General features: G+C 43.8%; 1 protein-coding gene across 1 annotated transcript in view; it reads right to left on the bottom strand.

Annotated features, from left to right (window-relative positions):
* Positions 1-21125, bottom strand: part of LOC311126050 (atrial natriuretic peptide receptor 1-like) — a gene marked incomplete at its 3' end in the record, with an annotated part of 120193 nt that overhangs the window by 60625 nt on the left and 38443 nt on the right. The window contains exon 4 of the mRNA XM_084158471.1: positions 11277-11390. Coding sequence (XP_084014597.1) covers positions 11277-11390 — 114 coding nt within the window. The remainder of the gene's footprint in view (positions 1-11276; positions 11391-21125) is intronic.

Here is a 21125-nt window from a genome sequence, read left to right as displayed (position 1 = left end):
TTAAAGTAGGTATGGGGTCCAAAAACAATGGCCAGGTGGATTCATTCAAGTCCAGTACAAATACATGCCTTCAGAAAGTATTCATAGCCCTTAACTTATTCCACATTTTGTTGTGTTACAGCCTGAATTCAAAATGGATTAAGTATTTTTTTTCTCTCACCCATCTACACACAATATCCCATAACGACAAAGTGAAAACATGTTTTTGGAAATGTTTGCAAAATAATAGAAAATGAAATACAGAAATCTAATTTACATAAGTATTCACACCCCTGAGTCAATACATGTTAGAATCAAGTCTCTAAGAGCTTTGCACACCTGGATTGTACAATAGTTACCCATTATTCTTTAAGCTCTGTCAAGTTAGTTATTGATCATTGCTAGAAAGCCATTTTCAAGTCTTGCCATAGAATTTCAAGCCGATTTAAGTCAAAACTGTAACTAGGCCACTCAGGAACGTTCAATGCCGTCTTGGTAAGCAACTCCAGTGTATATTTGGCCTTGTGTTTTAGGTTATTGTCCTGCTGAAAGGTGAATTTGTCTTCCAGTGTCTGTTGGAAAGCAGACTGAAACAGGTTTTCCTCTAGGTATTTTGTCTGTGCTTAACTCTATGAAGTTTATTTTTATTGTAAAAAACTCCCTACTCCTTAGTCCTTGTCAATGACAAGCATACCCATAACATGATGCAGCCACCACCATGCTAGAAAATATGAAGAGTAGTACTCAGTGATGTGTTGTGTTGGATTTGCCCCAAACATAACACTTTGTATCCAGGACATAGTTAATTTCTTTGCCACATTTTTTGCAGATTTACTTTAGTGCCTTAGTGCCTCAGTTTTCTCCTATCACAGCCATTAAACTCTAACTTTATTCAAGTCACCATTGGCCTCATGGTGAAATCACTGATTGGTTTCCTTCCTCTCCGGCAACTGAGTTAGGAAGGATGCCTGTATTTTTGTAGTGACTGGGTGTATTGATACACCATCCAAAGACTAATTAATATCTTCACCATGCTCAAAGGGATATTCAATGTCTGCATAAATTCTTTTTTTTCCCCAACTAGCAATAGGTGCCCTTCTTTGCGAGGCATTGGAAAACCTTGCTGGTCTTTGTGGTTGAATCTGTTATTGAAATTCACTGCTCGACTGAGGGACCTTACAATTATCTGTGGGGTACAGAGATTATGTGACTTGTTAAGCAAATATTTACTCCTGAACTTATTTAGGCTTCCCATAACAAAGGGGTTGAATACTTACGGACTCAAGACATTTCAAATTTACATTTTTTATGAATTAGTAAAATTGTCTAAAAACATAATTCGACTTCGACATTATGGGGTATTGTGTGTAGGCCAGTGACACAAAATTTTAAATCATTTTAAATTCAGGCTGTAACACAACAAAATGGGGAAAAAGTCAAGGGGTGTGAATACTTTATGAAGGTATTGTATAGCTCAGTATTTGTATTTTTTATTTTATAGTCTTTTTTTCTCATCTTTATCAAGGGTGCCAATAATTCTGGACCTAACTGTATGTCCATCCATCCATCCACCCAGCAGCAAACCTTAAAAACCAAGCAATGTTAACTAAAACATTGTCCACAAACTATACACCCACCCACCCACCCACCCAACTATTCATTCACACATTAATCAAACATAAGCTTAATATAAGCAAACATGATGCTTATTTAGTCAGTTCTCTTCTCTGCCTGTTTCTGTTTAAATTGACCTTTTACTCTGTACACGTAGTGGGATGCAGTGTGTATTTTTAATAAGTACAGTAGTGATGGGATTTTAGTGACTCATGCTGCGGTAGGTATTTTAAGAGATGCTCTCATTGTTGCCAACAGGTAACAAGGGATGAAGATGTGAAGGAGTTTAATGATGAAACTATCTACGAAGCATGCAGCAGTAGTTGTAGGGGTGAGCAAAATAACTTCCGATATGGGCATTTAAAGATTTGGGGGGGATGAAAGGCTTAGGTTGTAAAAAACAGTGGCCAGGTGGACTCATTCAAGCCCAGTACAGACACATGGAAGAGAGAAAAATACAGCTTGGTATATGAAGAGAGCTGAACAGAGAGATATCAGAGTAGCAGACATTGTTCATTGGCAAAAGATAGACAGACTGACAAACGGACGGACCAACAGACGGACAGACAGACAGACAGCGAGACAGACAGACAAAAGTCAAATTTATGTTAGAAAAGGAAAGTGTTGTCCTGGTGGGTCGCAGACATAAGTGACGGCAAAGCAGACAAAATGTGGTCCTCTGTAGCTCAGCTGGTAGAGCACGGCGCTTGTAATGCCAGGGTAGTGGGTTCGATCCCCGGGACCACCCATACACAAAAATGTATGCACGCATGACTGTAAGTCGCTTTGGATAAAAGCGTCTGCTAAATGGCATATTATTATTATTATAAAATGAAGTGTGCGTTGGTAATAGTGGAGTGGCACAGAAGAGTGTCTGCGACCCACCAGGACGACACTTGTCTTTTCTACCATATATTTGGCTTAAAGCTGCAATATGTAACTTTTTGGGCGACCCAACCAAATTCACATAGAAATGTGAGTTATAGATTTGTCATTCTGGTTGAAAGCAAGTCTAAGACACGATAGATATGTTCTATGTGCATTATTTCTATGCTTCCCGTTCTTACGTTTCGTTTTTGCGTCTTTTACTTTTGGTTTTGTACACCAGCTTCAAACAGCTGGAAATACAATATTTTTGGTTATTTCACAGCGGTTTAGATGGTACAATGATTCTCTACACATTGCTTGTTTTGTCACATACACTGAAATTAGGCAAACTATTTGAATTTTAGCAATCAGGAAATTGCGGAGCGATTCCTGTATATTGCACCTTTAAAGGCTCAGTGCAGTCAAAAACGTGATTTCCCTGTGTTTTATATATACTTCCACACTATGAGGTTGGAATAATACTGTGAAATTGTGAAAATTATGATAATGCCCTTTTATTGTAAGAGCTGTTTGAAAAGACTGCCTGAAATTTCTGAATTTTTTGGTGGGATGCAGTTTAGGCCTGTCTGGTGACATCACGGTAAATTGGTTAATAGACCAATAAGAAAGAGAGTTCCAAACCTCTCTGCCAATAACAGCTAGTTTTCAGTTTTCCCCTCCCACTCAGACCACTCCCAGACAGTTCTAGCAACATTCTTGCTTGATAAATTGCTCTTTGCTAAGAAGCTATATTTGTATTGAAAACAATCACAGTAAGGTACTTCATTGTTTTTTTTGTTCTTTATTTTACTCCACAATTTCGTCATATCCAATTGGTAGTTAAAGTCTTGTCCCATCGCTGCAATGGTCGAGAGCCGTGCATCCTCCGAAACACAACCCCGCCAAGCCGCACTGCTTCTTGGCACAATGCACGCTTAACCCGGAAGCCAGCTGCACCAATGTGTCAGAGGAAACACCGTACACCTGGCGACCGTGTCAGCGTGCACGCGCCCGACCCGCCACAGGAGTCGCTACATTGCGATGGGACAAGAACAGCCCGGCTGGCCAAACTCTCCCCTAACCCGGATGACGCTAGACCAATTGTGCGTCGCCTCATGGGACTCCCGGTCACGGCCGGCTGCGACACAGCCCGCTATCGAACCAGGATCTGTAGTAACGCAGCTTGCACTGCGATGCAGTGCCTTAGACCGCTGCGCCACTCGGGAGGCCCAGGTACTTCATTGTTATCCAGAAAGGATTTGACATTGAGATAAAAACGGCTGCATTGGACCTTTAACAGGCAGACAGACAGACAGACACAAGTACATGAGCTGGCCCCTGAGCGAACAACCGTCCCCACAGACCATCTCTCACTGGCTCGAATAAAGTTGGAGCCACCCACACCTCTCGTTCAGCACTTTACCTGGCGCCACCCAGGGACGTTCAGTACCAATATAAGCTCTCTTACAGAGGGCACCCCTGAATATTAGCCAGGCAGCTCTCTACACCCACACTCCCCATACACCACACAGTCCCTGTTTTACCACCCACAACTCAAACATAATAACAGCATTTATATACCTTGACATGGTTTCACACAATGAATGTCTCACACAATTAGTGTAATCGACAACATTTTCATAGAGACATTTTAATTTGTGTATTTCGGTGAAACTTACTATGTCTACCGCATAAATGCATAAATGCAATGTGATCTAAAGAAGCATGGAACTGCTTTCACGAGCTGACAAATCCATCTGAACTTTAGCCCCTGAACCCCTGTCCCTGTCGCATAGTGTAATAAGCAGGGCTGCTCAAGTACACTGTGCAATAATGGCTGACATTTCTACATTGGGTCCGTGTTGCTATGGCAATCAGGATATCAGCAAGTTTTCCCAAGTGCCAAATGAGAGGAGAAGCATAACTTTCTACCTTCCCTGGACTGCTGCTGCGCTAATTAGTGACTGGCTTGCTAGCTTCCTAACTGAGGAGCCATTGATTGGGCTGAGACTAGAGACACTGGAGTGTGACACACAGCCCTGTCACTCAAATTATCTTAGCCCAGCAGTGGCTATAAAGCAAAAGTTTGTTATTTTCCATAAACAACATGATGCCGCAGACCAAAAAGACCCAAGTAATCTTCCCAAGAATAGATATATAACTTTACATGCTCTATTTGATGGGAAAATCCCTGTTTGCGGTGTAAAAAGACCTGTGGCATAACTTCAACCATCGAAAGCCAGGTTTGTGTGGAAAATATACACTCCAGCAAGCCCAATAATCCACTTAGAAAACAGGGTGACATATGAGAATCATGAATGTTACTACTGTAGGTTTCAGCACCAGGATTCTCAGAGAGTGAGCCACTGGCAGTCAGACAATTTTAATTTCCACAAGATGCTTCTGTACAGCATATCACATTGAAAGCTTATTATCAGTTATACCACAGCATTGTTGAATACTCAATCCTGCTTCGCTAGATGGGCATTCTAAAATGGACATTAAAATCAGATAACGGGACAGTTGTAAAATATATTGCGACACCTTGTAATCATGACGCAATATGCGCCTACACATGCAGACCGTACTTGCTACAAAGTTACAGAAAGCTAAACCAACAACCACACAAACTGAAATGGGATACATTGTAAACACAGGTCCAACGAGGAAAAAACATAGCTAGCTAGCATTAATTTCTTTTTGCAGAGACTTATTTTTTTGGAGCATCTGATGACCTAACGTGGTGTGTGGTGAACATACATTTATTTCTCAGGTCCCCTCCGCCGCTATGCTGTCAAATCCTTCCACATGTTTCTAGTTTGACCAGCTGTTTTCAGCTTCTGATATTTTTTAATTCAGTTGTCATATTGGCAGGTTTGCTAGCAACAAACTATTTAGCTAGCTTCTAGCCTAGTGTTTGATATGCAATGCGATCTCCTCGCAATTAACAGTCAGTGTCGACGAGTGTCCTGACGAGAAGGCAAACTTTTCTAGCTATGCCAGAGTAAATCATCAGCTCATTGTTATGGATGTATCGAAAGGAATGTCAATAGAAAAAGGCTTAAACAAACGCAAATGCAGCTACTTTGTTGTTATTCTGGCTGCAGAGGTCTTGACTGTGTTAGCCGTAGCTAGTTGGCTAGCTAGCAAGCAAGGAATAAGAACGTTGCCACTGAGCATGGCTGTCACACCCTGGCTCTGGGACTCTATATGTTGAGCCAGGGTGTGTTCATTCTATGTGGTTTATTTCTATGTTGGGGGTTCTGGTTTGTTGTTTTCTATGTTTGCCTTAGTGACTCCCAATCAGAGGCAACGAGTGTCAGCTGTTGGCTGGTTGTCTCTGATTGGGAGCCATATTTAACTGTCTGTTTTTCACTTTGTGTTTGTGGGTTTTTGTTCCGTGTTCGGTCATTGTCACCGTGGACGTTACGAGTCGTTTGTTGTTTTGTTCGTGCTTTAATTTAATAAAGTAAACATGTTCATTCATCACGCTGCGCATTGGTCTCTCCCTGACGATCGTGACAGAAAAACCCACCAAAACTGGACCAAGCAGCGTGTCCAGGAGCCATCGCCAGGGGAATCGCTTGCAGATCTCCGTGGCAACCTCGACTGGGTCCAGCCTTGTAAAGAGCAGAGTGGATGGACTTGGGAACAGTGGAGGAAGAGTCTAGACTGGGTCAAGCCTAATGAAGAGCAGAATGGCTGGAATTGGGGGCAGAAGAGCGAGAGTTGGGCGAGAACGATAGAGGCCTGGTCCACGGGGAGGAGAGACCCCCAGAAAATTTTTAGGGGGGGGCTCACGACGTCGGGGCAGCAGGAGGCCGCGATAGAGCGGTCCAGCGGGTTGGCAGAGGAGGCCGCCAGGTTACGGGGGCCACTGGTCGAAGAGGGGATGGAAGGTAGAGAGGCACGGCGAGAGGTACTGGGGTGTGTTACCAGTCCGGTCCGGCCCGTTCCAGATCCCGGTGTAGGGCCAGTGGTGTGTGTCCCCAGTACGGTCCGGTCTGTTCCTGCTCCCCGCACCAAGTCAGTGGTGCGCTTCGTCAGCCCGGCTCGGCCCGTTCCTGCTCCCCGCACCAAGTCAGTGGTGCGCTTCGTCAGCCCGGCTCGGCCCGTTCCTGCCCCCCGCACCAAGTCAGTGGTGCGCTTCGTCAGCCCAGTCCGGCCTGTCCCTGCTCCACGCACCAAGCCTATGGTGTGCGTCGTCAGCCTGGTAAGGCCCGTTCCTCCTCCACGCACCAAGCCAGTGGTGTGCTTCGTCAGTCCGGTGAGGCCCGTTCCGGCTCCACGCACCAAGCCAGGGGTGCGCATCGTCAGCCCGGTCCGGCCAGTTGCTGCTCCACGCACCAAGCCAGGGGTGCGAGTCGTCAGTCCGGTGAGGCCCGTTCCGGCTCCACGCACCAAGCCAGGGGTGCGTATCGTCTGCCCGGTCCGGCCCGTCGCTGCTCCACGCACCAAGCCAGGGGTGCGCATCGTCAGCCCGGTCCGGCCCGTTGCTGCTTCACGCACCAAGCCAGGGGTGCGAGTCATCAGTCCGGTGAGGCCCGTTCCGGCTCCACGCACCAAGCCAGGGGTGCGCATCGACAGCCAGGTCCGGTCCTTTCCTGCCTCACGCACCAAGCCTGGGGTGCGCGTCGTCAGTCCGGCACAACCCGTGCCTGGGTCATCGATGCCAAATCAGGTACCGCTTTATTGCTCCCCAACGGAGCTGAAGCTAGCCGCTCCTGCTACGTCCAGGTCAGCTCCAGCCAGCGGGGCCAGACCGGACCAGGGGTGCTATGGGGGGTTTATTGGAGGGTGGTGGGCAAGCCCGGAGCCAGAACCGCCGCCGAGGAGGAGTGCCCACCCAGCCCTCCCCTATTTTTCTCTGGTTGAGGCGCGGTCGCAGTCCGCGCCTGGGACTCTATATGTTGAGCCAGGGTGTGTTCATTCTATGTGGTTTATTTCTATGTTGGGGGTTATGGTTTGTTGTTTTCTATGTTTGCCTTAGTGACTCCCAATCAGAGGCAACGAGTGTCTACTGTTGGCTGGTTGTCTCTGATTGGGAGCCATATTTAACTGTCTGTTTTTCACTTTGTGTTTGTGGGTTTTTGTTCCGTGTTCGGTCATTGTCACCGTGGACGTTACGAGTCGTTTGTTGTTTTGTTCGTGCTTTAATTTAATAAAGTAAACATGTTCATTCATCACGCTGCGCATTGGTCTCTCCCTGACGATCGTGACAATGGCAACGGAACATAAAGAACGAAAGACTGGGTCGCGTCCATAAATATCGAACTAATCGAACGAACGACTGGGTCGTGTCTCTAGCAACCAAATATGAATTTGCTTATAAAAATGAAAATATCAACAATTATTATTATTTTTCTATGGGTATATGTGTACTTTAGTATTGTTCTCTTTGCCAACTATGGTATAAGTGGGATAAGCACCTCCGTTCTGTACATTACCTTGGAAAAATTAACTCCACTGCGTCGTCCATTATTTCCAAGTTAATGTACAGAACGGAGGCATTTATCTATTACATAACCTATATTCTATTAGCATAGCCAAAAAGAGCACAGTTTTTTTTAAATGAATGCATAGCTAACCATTTATTATAGCAATGGTTACCAGAATTGTAACATCTAAATCTGTTGCCAGACAATAGTCTAATTAAGTTGTAATTTTACTTAGGGATGATGCAAAAAGTGCAAGGAGATTGCCATTTCTAGATGTCCCACGGCGATTGCTGACTGACTTACACTTACAGTTTGAAAATTGCATACCGCTAAACAGGTTTCCTAAATCTGAATACTGAAAACCTGCAAATGTCATGTGGTTAAGGTAATTCTATGCTAGCAAATCCAGCCAGAGCCAGAAGGCAAAATGCCAGAATGTTCATTCTCTACACTCTTACATAAAAGGGTTCCAAAAGGGTTCTTCGGCTGTCCCCATAGGATAACCCTTTTTTGGTTACATGTAGAAGAACTATTTTGAGTTCCATGTAGAACCCTCTGTGGAAAGGGTTCTACATGGAACTCAAAAGGGTTCTACCTGGAACCAAAAAGGGTTATTCTATGGGGACAGCCCAAAAAAACGTTTAGTTCTAGAGAGCACCTTTTTTTCTAAGAGTGCAGATTCAAAGCATAGAAGGGTAAAAAATATAAATTTGTTTTAGAACAAGACAGAAGAGAGAGAGAGAGAGAGAGAGAGAGAGAGAGAGCGAGAGAGAGAGAGAGAGAGAGAGAGAGAGAGGGAGAGCAAAACTATCTGAATAAAGAGAAAGAGTGGGAGAGGAGAAAAGAGAGGGTAGAGGAAAATTGTGAAAGTGTTTTTTGATTTACGAGGGGCCAGAGTCTTAACCACCCCATTTCAGTCACCTGAGGCTTGACTGGTACAGTGAGGGAAAATATTATTTGATCCCCTGCTGATTTTGTACGTTTGCCCACTGACAAAGACATGATCAGTCTATAATTTTAATCATAGGTTTATTTGAACAGTGAGAGACAGAATAACAACAAAAAAATCAAGAAAAACGCATGTCAAAAATGTTATAAATTGATTTGCATTTTAATGAGGGAAATAAGTATTTGACCCCTCTGCAAAACATGACTTAGTACTTGGTGGCAAAACCCTTGTTGGCAATCACCGAGGTCAGACGTTTCTTGTAGTTGGCCACCAAGTTTGCACACATCTCAGGAAGGATTTTGTCCCACTCCTCTTTGCAGATCTTCTCCAAGTCATTAAGGTTTCGAGCCTGACGTTTGGCAACTCAAACATTCACCTCCCTCCACAGATTTTCTATGGGATTAAGGTCTGGAGACTGGCTAGGCCACTCCAGGACCTTAATGTGCTTCTTCTTGAGCCACTCCTTTGTTGCCTTGGCCGTGTGTTTTGGGTCATTGTCATGCTGGAATACCCATCCATGACCCATTTTCAGTGCCCTGGCTGAAGGAAGGAGGTTCTCACCCAAGATTTGATGGTACATGGCCCTGTCCATCGTCCCTTTGATGCGGTGAAGTTGTCGTGTCCCCTTAGCAGAAAAACACCCCCAAAACATCATGGTGTTCTTGGGGTCATAGGCAGCATTCCTCCTCCTCCAAACACGGCGAGTTGAGTTGATGCCAAAAAGCTCGATTTTGGTCTCATCTGACCACAACACTTTCACCCAGTTCTCCTCTGAATCATTCAGATGTTCATTGGCAAACTTCAGATGGGCCTGTATATGTGCTTTCTTGAGCAGGGGGGAACTTGCGGGCGCTGCAGGATTTCCGTCCTTCACGGCGTAGTGATTTACCAATTGTTTTCTTGGTGACTATGGTCCCAGCTGCCTTGAGATCATTGACAAGATCCTCCCGTGTAGTTCTGGGCTGATTCCTCACCGTTCTCATGATCATTGCAACTCCACGAGGTGAGATCTTGCATGGAGCCCCAGGCCAAGGGAGATTGACAGTTCTTTTGTGTTTCTTCCATTTGCTAATAATCGCACCAACTGTTGTCACCTTCTCACCAAGCTGCTTGGCGATGGTCTTGTAGCCCATTCCAGCTTTGTGTAGGTCAATCTTGTCCCTGACACCCTTGGAGAGCTCTTTGGTCTTGGCCATGGTGGAGAGTTTGGAATCTGATTGATTGATTGATTGCTTCTGTGGACAGGTGTCTTTTATACAGGTAACAAGCTGAGATTAGGAGCACTCCCTTCAAGAGTGTGCTCCTAATCTCAGCTCGTTACCTGTATAAAAGACACCTGGGAGCCAGAAATCTTTCTGATTGAGAGGCGGTCAAATACTTATTTCCCTCATTAAAATACGAATCAATTTATAACATTTTTTACATGCGTTTTTCTGTATTTTGTTGTTGTTATTCTGTCTCTCACTGTTCAAATAAACCTACCATTACAATTATAGACTGATAATTTCTTTGTCAGTGAGCAAACGTACAAAATCAGCAGGGGATCAAATAATTTTTTCCCTCACTGTATGCTCTGCCCTGAATAACTTGTACAAGCTACATTTACCAAGTAAACCCTGTTGATGGAATGGGACAACCCAAGGATCTGTAGTGGGGACTATGAGGAATTGTTGTAGCAGTATATCGTACAATTTTCTGTCCGTTCCTCATAGGACAGAATTAAATCGTCGACAATAGTGCACCAAAAGACAATATTCCATATCTGCATGTACTACGGTTGGGATTCAAACACATTTTAAGAACTAGTATAGCTAGTATTGCAGATTTGCAAGATGTTAATCTTTGAGTGCACGAGGGGTGTGTAAAAGGATGCCGGCTAATCAGCTCAGGAGGTGTGTCGGCCATCAGTTGACTCCAATACAGTGTAAACAACCTGACACACATCACATTGTACAACACCCCTGTTAGCGAAGATTGAACCCCGCCATTGTTTTTTTCCCATGAGATCCATTAGGACTGAGGGGAAATTATGAAAATTCTACAACCTCTTGGCCCAGCAGCCTTTGAAAGGTCATGCATTGTGAAGGCAGATAGAGGCGGTACAGTTTGGGCCCACATCGGTAACTGTGAGCCAGCAGATAAGCAGCAAGAGGCGATTCCATTTCTGTTGGTCTATGAGTCTGCCTGTGTTTGTACATCTAATTAAGGAGGTACAATCCTTTCCAAAGTTGGATGTTCTTGAGTGTCCATCCTATGAATAAGAGAGACACCCTCTTTGTCTCTACCACTCTCCCACCAACATCATATGTAGTTTTACTTTTACTGTCTTATTTCTACCTTCTTTCTATTCTGGTATCCCCCTGCCTGTCAATCAATCTGTCAATCAACCAACAAACCAGGCAAGCAACCAATTGGCCATCCTCACTTACCAGCGAGTCTTCTACAGTGAAGTTGAACATGTTCATGGCGTCCGTCTTCAGGTTGGAAACAAACTCCTTGTACTCCGGGTTCTGTGGCTCTTTGTAGGTCAGGATCTTCACACTCTGTCAAGATAGATGAATGACAACCAGTCAGAAAAACGCAATAACATAACACATAACATACAGATTATACCATACACATTGCCATAGTCTCATGTTACATACTTTACAAACACTCGTCAACTCCTGCGTATCATTTTAATCAGAGGTTCACAGCGAAGATGTGAGACCTATTGTTATTCTTAGATATTTAAAAAATCATTGACATGGTCAAATAACTCTAGCACAGATTGGTCACTTTTTTTCTAATTTGGCACACATAAACTAGAGGCCATGACTTGGTCAAAAAGAATGTCACCAATAGGCTTATAGGTGGCACTGTAATAAGCAGTCTCACTTAAACAGTCATATTGACCTAGAGACTTGAAATGTTGTATGTAGGTGTCTTTTCTCATGCTGAACAAATTTGCCTCAAGGACACATAAGGTCCGCCTGGACAGATTTTCCTCCATCTTGGACATTTTGGAAAACCTTTGAAAAACGTATTCTCATTAACAGTAAGTCCAAATAACACACAATTCGGTACGTATGCCCATGGTACATCTCTTAACTTAGTTTGAGCTAAGGGAATGGATAAGAGATGCTTGAGTTATTGATAAATCAGGAAATCAGACTTTACGTGTCCATTTAAATCCTTTGTAAATCGACTCCTTTGTAAATCCACTTCACACTTGAAACTTTTTAGGGTCATCAAAGACATTACCACGATTAACCATGTTTAGTTTGGCATTGATATCTTTCCTGGGTGGCACAGCGGTCAAAAGCACCGCAGTGCTGAGGTGCAACTACAGCCTGGGGTTTGATCCCAGGCTGTGTCCAACTGGCTGTGACCGGGAGCTCCATAGGACGGCACACAATTGGCTTAGAGACGTCCGGGGTAGGAGGGTTTGCCGGAGGGGCTTTCCTTTGCTCATCGTTCTCTAGCGACTCCTTGTGACAGGGCCGGGCACCTGCAAGCTGACCCCGGTTGTCAGTCGAACTGTGTTTCCTCCGACACATTGGTGCGGCTGACTTCCAGGTTAAGCGAGCAGTGTGATAAGAAGTAGACGGCCAGGCAGGTCATGTTTCGGAGGACACATGACTCGACCTTCGCCTCTCCCGAGCCCATTGAGGAGTTGCAGAGATGAGCCAAGGGACCTTATTCAGGGAGGAAACGGGGTAAAAAAAATATGCTTGTGGCCATACCACCCTGAACACACCTGTTCAGGGTCGGGCCTGGTTAGTACTTAAAATGTCCGCCAGAGAGACATAACTTCAATTCATTGTGCAAGTTTGTTTTGTCAAATGGTTTAGTATGCTGGGTTTAGCTTGGGTTAATAGACCATAATACCAAGTGGTAACTGGCCGTAACGTTGTAGGTGTGGTTGTAGTTTGGGTACTGTCATCAAGACATCTGCATGCTAAACACACTATAGTCCTCATACAGTGTTACTGTGTATTGGGAGATATAACCAGACATATTAAGCTGTAGCATATTTTTGGCATAGTCATTTTTTCCTAATTCCTTCGTCTCTCATCCATTCCTCTCTTGAAACAGGTACATACAGTGAGGGAAAAAAGTATTTGATCCCCTGCTGATTTTGTACGTTTGCCCACTGACAAATTCATGATCAGTCTATAATTTTAATGGTAGGTTTATTTGAACAGTGAGAGACAGAATAACAACAACAAAATCCAGAAAAACTCATGTCAAAAATGTTATAAAATGATTTGCATTTTAATGAGGGAAATAAGTATTTGACCCCTCTGCAAAACATGATTTAGTACTTGGTGGCAAAACCCTTGCAATCACAGAGGTCAGACGTTTCTTGTAGTTGGCCACCAGGTTTGCACACATCTCAGGAGGGATTTTGTCCCACTCCTCTTTGCAGATCTTCTCCAAGTCATTAAGGTTTCGAGGCTGACGTTTGGCAACTCGAACCTTCAGCTCTCTCCACAGATTTTCTATGGGATTAAGGTCTGGAGACTGGCTAGGCTACTCCAGGACCTTAATTTGCTTCTTCTTGAGCCACTCCTGTGTTTTGGGTCATTGTCATGCTGGAATACCCATCCACGACCCATTTTCAATGCCCTGGCTGAGGGAAGGAGGTTCTCGCCCAAGATTTGACGGTACATGGCCCCGTCCATCGTCCCTTTGATGCGGTGAAGTTGTCCTGTCCCCTTAGCAGAAAAACACCCCCAAAGCATAATGTTTCCACCTCCATGTTTGACGGTGGGGATGGTGTTCTTGGGGTCATATGCAGCATTCCTCCTCCTCCAAACACGGCGAGTTGAGTTGATGCCAAAAAGCTCGATTTTGGTCTCATCTGACCACAACACTTTCACCCAGTTCTCCTCTGAATCATTCAGATGTTCATTGGTAAACTTCAGACGGGCCTGTATATGTGCTTTCTTGAGCAGGGGGACCTTGCGGGCGCTGCAGGATTTCAGTCCTTCACGGCGTAGTTTGTTACCAATTGTTTTCTTGGTGACTATGGTCCCAGCTGCCTTGAGGTCATTGACAAGATCCTCCCGTGTAGTTCTGGGCTGATTCCTCACCGTTCTCTTGATCATTGCAACTCCACAAGGTGAGATCTTGCATGGAGTGCCAGGCCGAGGGAGATTGACAGTTATTTTGTGTTTCTTCCATTTGCGAATAATCGCACCAACTGTTGTTACCTTCTCACCAAGCTGCTTGGCGATGGTCTTGTAGCCCATTCCAGCCTTGTGTAGGTCTACAATCTTGTCCCTGACATCCTTGGAGAGCTCTTTGGTCTTGGCTATGGTGGAGAGTTTGGAATCTGATTGATTGATTGCTTCTGTGGACAGGTGTCTTTTATACAGGTAACAAGCTGAGATTAGGACACTCCCTTTAAGAGTGTGCTCCTAATCTCAGCTCGTTACCTGTATAAAAGACACCTGGGAGCCAGAAATCATTCTGATTGAGAGGGGGTCAAATACTTATTTCCCTCATTCAAATGCAAGTCAATTTATAACATTTTTTACATGTGTTTTTCTGGATTTTTTTGTTGTTATTCTGTCTCTCACTGTTCAAATAAACCTACCATTCAAATTATAGACGGATCATTTCTTTGTCAGCGGGCAAACGTACAAAATCAGCAGGGGATTAAATACTTTTTTCCCTCACATTGCCTTCAGAAAGTATTCATACCCCTTGACTTATTCCACATGTTGTTGTGTTACAGCCTGAATTCAAAATTGATTAAATTGATTTGTTTTCTCACCTATCTACACAGAATACCCAATAATGACAAAGTGAAGTCAACATTTTAGCACATTTATTGGAAATCAAATACAGAAAAATCTAATTTACATAGGTATTCACACCCCTAGAGGTCAATACTTTGTAGAAGCACCTTTGATAGCGATTACAGCTGTGAGTCTTTCTGGGTAAGTCTCTAAGAGCTTTCCACACCTAGATTGTGTAACATTTGCCCATTATTCTTATCAAAATTCTTCAAGCTCTGTTAAATTGGTTGTTGATCATTGCTAGACAACCATTTTCAGGTCTTGGCATAGATTTTCAAGTAGATTTAAGTCAAAACTGTAACTCGGCCACTCAAGAACATTCACAGTCTTATTGGTAAGCAACCCCAGTGTAGATTTGGCCTTGTGTTTTAGGTTATTGTCCTGCTGAAAAGGGAATTCATCTTCCAGTGTCTGGTGGAAAGCAGACTGAACCATGTTTTCCTCTAGGATTTGCCTGTGCTTAGCTCCATTCTGACTCCCCAGTCCTTAACGATTACAAGCATACCAATAGCATGATGCAGCTACCACTATGCTTGAAAATATAGAGAGTGGTACTCAGTAATGTGTGATATTGGATTTGCCCCAAACATAACACTTCATATTGAGGACAAAAAGTTCATTGCTTTACCACATATTTAGCAGTATTACTTTAGTGACTTGTTGCGAACAGGATGCATGTTTTGGATTATTTGTATTCTGTACAGGCTTCCTTCTTTTCACTCTGTCAATTAGGTTAGCATTGTGGAGTAACTACAATGTTGTTGATCCATCCTCAGTTTTCTCCTATAACAGCCATTTAACTCTGTAACTGTTTTAAAGTAACCATTGGCCTCATGGTGAACAACTGAGTTAGGAAGGATCCTGTATCTTTGTAGTGACTGGGTGTATTGACACACCATTCAAAGTGGAATTAATAACTTCACCATGCTCAAATGGATATTCAATGTCTGCTTTTTTATTTTATACTGAACAAAAATATGGTACCATGTTTCATGAGCTGAAATCAAAGATCCCAGAAATGTTCCATACGTACAAAAAGCTTATTTCTCTCAAATGCTGTGCACAAATCTGTTTACATCCCTGTTAGTGAGCATTTCTCCTTTGCCAAGATAATCCATCCACCTGACAGGTGTGGCATATGAAGAAGCTGATTAAACAGCATGATCATTACACAAGTGCACCTTGTGCTTGGGACAATAAAAGGCCACTCTAAAATGTGCAGTTTTGTCACACAACACAATGCCACAGATGTCTCAAGTTTTGAGGGAGTGTGCAATTGGCATGCTGACTGCAGGAATGTCAACCAGAGCTGTTGCCAGATAATGTTATGTTAATTTCTCTACCATAAGCCACCTCCAAGGTCGTTTTATAGAATTTGGCAGTACGTCCAACTGGTCTCACAACCGCAGACCACGTGAATGGCGTCATGTCGGCGAGCAGTTTGCCAGTGTCAACGTTGTGAACAGAGTGCCTCATGGTGGCGGTGGGGTTATGGTATGGGCAGGCATAAGCTACAGACAATAAACACAATTGTATTTTATCGATGGCAATTTCAATGCACAGAGATACCGTGACGAGATCATGAGGCCCATTGTCGTGCCATTCATCTGCCGCCATCACCTCATGTTGTCCGAGTTCTTCCATGGCCTGCATACTCACCAGACATCACCCATTGAGCATATTTGGGATGCTCTGGATCGACGTGTACGACAGCGTGCTCCAGTTCCCACCCATATCCAGCAACTTCGCACAGCCTTTGAAGAGGAGTGGGACAACATTCCACAGGCCACAAACAACAGCCTGATCACCTCTATGCCAAGGAGATGTGTCGCGCTGCATGAGGCAAATGGTCGTCACACAAGATACTGACTGGTTTTCTGATCCACGCCCATACTTTTTTTTTAAGGTACACTATATATACAAAAGTATGTGGAAACCCCTTCAAATTAGTGGATTCGTCTATTTCAGCCACACCCGTTGCTGACAGGTGTATAAAATAGAGCACACAGCCATGCAATCTCCATAGACGAACATTGGCAGTTTCAGCGTGGCACTGTCATAGCATGCCACCTTCCCAACAAGTCAGTTTGGGAAGTGGAAACGTCTAGGAGCAACAACGGCTCAGCCGCTAAGTGGTAGGCCACACAAGCTCACAGAACGGGACGGCCGAGTGCTGAAGCGCGTAACGCATCAAAATTGTCTGTCACCACCGAGTTCCAAACTGCCTCTGGAAGCAATGTCTGTAGCGGGTGATTTGGACGGAGTCAGGCGCAGGAGGTGTAAATCACAGAATAATGGTTTATTCGGCCAATACAGCGGTTCGCAGCAATGCGTAAAACAACTACAGTGCGACTTAACGGCGCACTGGGGAAAACAAAACACACGGGTGAATATCCCGGCGATAAAGTACATAATGCTCCACCGAGCTATCGACACCTCCACATGGAAACAATCACACACAAAGACATGGGGGGCAGAGGGAATACTTATACAGGGACTGATGAGGGGATATGAACCAGGTGTGTGTAAAAAAACAAGACAAAACAAATGGAATGATGAAAAGAGGAGCGGCAGTGGCTGGAAGGCCAGTGATGACGAACGCCGAAGCCTGCCCGAACAAGGAGAGGAGGCAGCTTCGGAGGAAGTCGTGACAACGTCAGAACAAGAACTGCTCGTCGGGAGCTTAATGAAATGGGCTTCCATGGCCGAGCAGCCGCACACAAGCCTAAGATCACTATGCGCAATGCCAAGCCATGCCTAATTGCCCAACATCAGTGCCTGTCTTCACTAATGCACTTGTGGTTGAATAGAAGCGAGTCCCCGCAGCAATGTTCCAACATCTAGTGGAAAGCCTTCCCAGAAGAATGGAGGCTGTTATAGCAGCAAAGGGGGGACCAAGTCCATATTAATGCCCATGATTTTGAAATGAGATGTTCGATGAGCAGGTGTCCACATACTTTTGGTTGTGTAGTTTATCTGTGACCAACAGATGCTTATCTGTATTCCCAGTCATGTGAAATCCATAGATTAGGGCATAATTAATTTATTTCAATTGACTGATTTCCTTATATGAACTGTAACTCAGTAAAATCTTTGAATTTGTTGCATGTTGCGTTTATATTTTTGTTTGGTGTATTTTTACCCATCTACCAATAGGTGCCCTTCTCTGCAAGAAATTGAAAAACTTCCCTGGTCTTTGTGGTGAATCTGTGTTTGAAATTCACTGCTCAACTGAGGGACCTTACAGATAATTGTATGTGTGGGGTACAGAGGTAGTCATTCAAAAATTATGTTAAACCCTATTTTTGCACACAGTGTCCATGCAACTAATTTGTATTTGTATTTATTAGGGATGTAGCTCAGTTGATAGAGCATGGCGTTTGCAACGCCAGGGTTGTGGGTTCGATTCCCACAGGGGGTATGAAAAAATAAATAATGTATGCACTAACTAACTGTAAGTCGCTCTGGATAAGAGCGTCTGCTAAATGACTAAAATGTAAAATGTAAATGTATTATGGATCCCCATTAGCTCAGCTACTCTTGCTGGGGTCCAGCAAAATTAAGGCAGTTATACAATTTTAAAAACATATAAATTCACAGATTTCACAACACACTGTGTGCCCTCAGGCCCCTACTCCACCTCTACCACATACAGTGGGGAAAACAAGTATTTGATACACTGCTGATTTTGCAGGTTTTCCTACTTACAAAGCCATGTAGAGGTCTGTAATTTTTATCATAGGTACACTTCAACTGTGAGAGACGGAATCTAAAACAAAAATCCAGAAAATCACATTGTATGATTTTTAAGTAATTAATATGCATTTTATTGCATGACATAAGTATTTGATCACCTACCAACCAGTAAGAATTCCGGCTCTCACAGACCTGTTAGTTTTTCTTTAAGAAGCCCTCCTGTTCTCCACTCATTACCTGTATTAACTGCACCTGTTTGAACTCGTTACCTGTATAAAAGACACCTGTCCACACACTCAATCAAACAGACTCCAACCTCTCCACAATGGCCAAGACCAGAGAGCTGTGTAAGGACATCAGGGATAAAATTGTAGACCTGCACAAGGCTGGGATGGGCTACAGGACAATAGGCAAGCAGTTTGGTGAGAAGGCAACAACTGTTGGCGCAATTATTAGAAAATGGAAGAAGTTCAAGATGACGGTCAATCACCCTCGGTCTGGGTCTCCATGCAAGATCTCACCTCGTGTGGCATCAATGATCATGAGGAAGGTGAGGGATCAGCCCAGAACTACACGGAAGGACCTGGTCAATGACCTGAAGAGAGCTGGGACCACAGTCTCAAAGAAAACCATTAGTTACACACTACGCCGTCATGGATTAAAATCCTGCAGCGCACGCAAGGTCCCCCTGCTCAAGCCAGTGCATGTCCAGGCCCGTCTGAAGTTTGCCAATGACCATCTGGATGATCCAGAGGAGGAATGGGAGAGGGTCATGTGGTCTGATGAGACAAAAATAGAGCTTTTTGGTCTAAACTCCACTCGCCGTGTTTGGAGGAAGAAGAAGGATGAGTACAACACCAAGAACACCATCCCAACCGTGAAGCATGGAGGTGGAAACATCATTCTTTGGGGATGCTTTTCTGCAAAGGGGACAGGACGACTGCACCGTATTGAGGGGAGGATGGATGGGGCCATGTATCGCGAGATCTTGGCCAACAACCTCCTTCCCTCAGTAAGAGCATTGAAGATGGGTCGTGGCTGGGTCTTCCAGCATGACAACGACCCGAAACACACAGCCAGGTCAACTAAGGAGTGGCTCCGTAAGAAGCATCTCGAGGTCCTGGAGTGGCCTAGCCAGTCTCCAGACCTGAACCCAATAGAAAATCTTTGGAGGGAGCTGAAAGTCCGTATTGCCCAGCGACAGCCCCGAAACCTGAAGGATCTGGAGAAGGTCTGTATGGAGGAGTGGGCCAAAATCCCTGCTGCAGTGTGTGCAAACCTGGTCAAGACCTATAGGAAATGTATGATCTCTGTAATTGCAAACAAAGGTTTCTGTACCAAATATTAAGTTCTGCTTTTCTGATGTATCAAATACTTATGTCATGCAATAAAATGCAAATTAATTACTTAGAAATCATACAATGTGATTTTCTGGATTTTTGTTTTAGATTCCGTCTCTCACAGTTGAAGTGTACCTATGATAAAAATTACAGACCTCTACATGCTTTGTAAGTGGGAAAACCTGCAAAATCGGCAGTGTATCAAATACTTGTTCTCCCCACTGTATCTACAATACAAAATCCATGTGTAAGTGTGTGTATAGTGCGTATGTTATCGTGTGTGTGTATGCATGTTTGTGATGCTTCACAGTCCCGCTGTTCCATAAGGTGTATTTTTATCTGTTTTTTAAATCTAATTGTACTGCTTGCATCAGTTACTTGATGTGGAATAGAGTTCCATGTAGTCATGGTTCTATGTAGTACTGTGCATAGTCTGTTCTGGACTTGGGGACTGTGAAGAGACCACTTTTGGCATGTCTTGTGGGGTATGCATGGGTGTCCGAGCTGTGCGCCAGTAGTTCAAACAGACAGCTCGGTGGATTCAACATATCAATACCTCTCAAAAATACACGTAGTGATTAAGTCAATCTCTCCTCCACTTTGAGCCAGGAGAGATTGACATGCATTTTATTAATGTTAGCTCTCTGTGTACATCCAAGGGCCAGCCGTGCTGCCCTGTTCTGGTGCCAATGCTTATTAGTAACTGGAATAAGCAATTTCACAAATGTGTCAAGGGCAGCGTCTGTTTGATCCTCATTACACACCACGGACCAACAAATATTCTTTACATCAACAACATAGGAATCACTTCAATTCTTATTGTATGACCTCTTATACACTATATTAGGCCCAGCCTTTGGAACTTTGGTTTTCCTAGATATGGCTACTATATTGTGATCACTACATCCGATGGATCTGGATACTGCTTTAAAACAAATTTCTGCAGCAAGAGTAAAGATGTGATCAATACATGTTGATGATTTAATTCCTGTGCTGTTTGTAACTACCCTGGTAGGTTGACTGATAACCTGAACCATGTTGCAGGCACTGGTTACAGTTTGAAGTGTTTTCTTGAGTGGGCAGCTTGATGAAAGCCAGTCAATATTTAAATCACCCAGAAAATATACCTCTCTGTTGATATCACATACATTATCAAGCATGTCACACATGTTATCCAGATACTGACTGTTAGCACTTGGTGGTCTATAGTAGCTTCCCACAAGAATGGGCTTTAGGTGAGGCAGATGAACCTGTCGCCATATTACAGTGGGGGAAAAAAGTATTTAGTCAGCCACCAATTGTGCAAGTTCTCCCACTTAAAAAGATGAGAGAGGCCTGTAATTTTCATCATAGGTACACGTCAACTATGACAGACAAAATGAGAAAAAAAATCCAGAAAATCACATTGTAGGATTTTTAATGAATTTATTTGCAAATTATGGTGGAAAATAAG

Source organism: Coregonus lavaretus (genome assembly GCF_964263955.1).
Source record: "Coregonus lavaretus genome assembly, chromosome: 3".
Classification (NCBI taxonomy): Eukaryota; Metazoa; Chordata; class Actinopteri; order Salmoniformes; family Salmonidae; genus Coregonus; species Coregonus lavaretus.
Note: the sequence above shows the minus strand (reverse complement) of the source record. Positions and strands in the feature narration are given on the sequence as shown.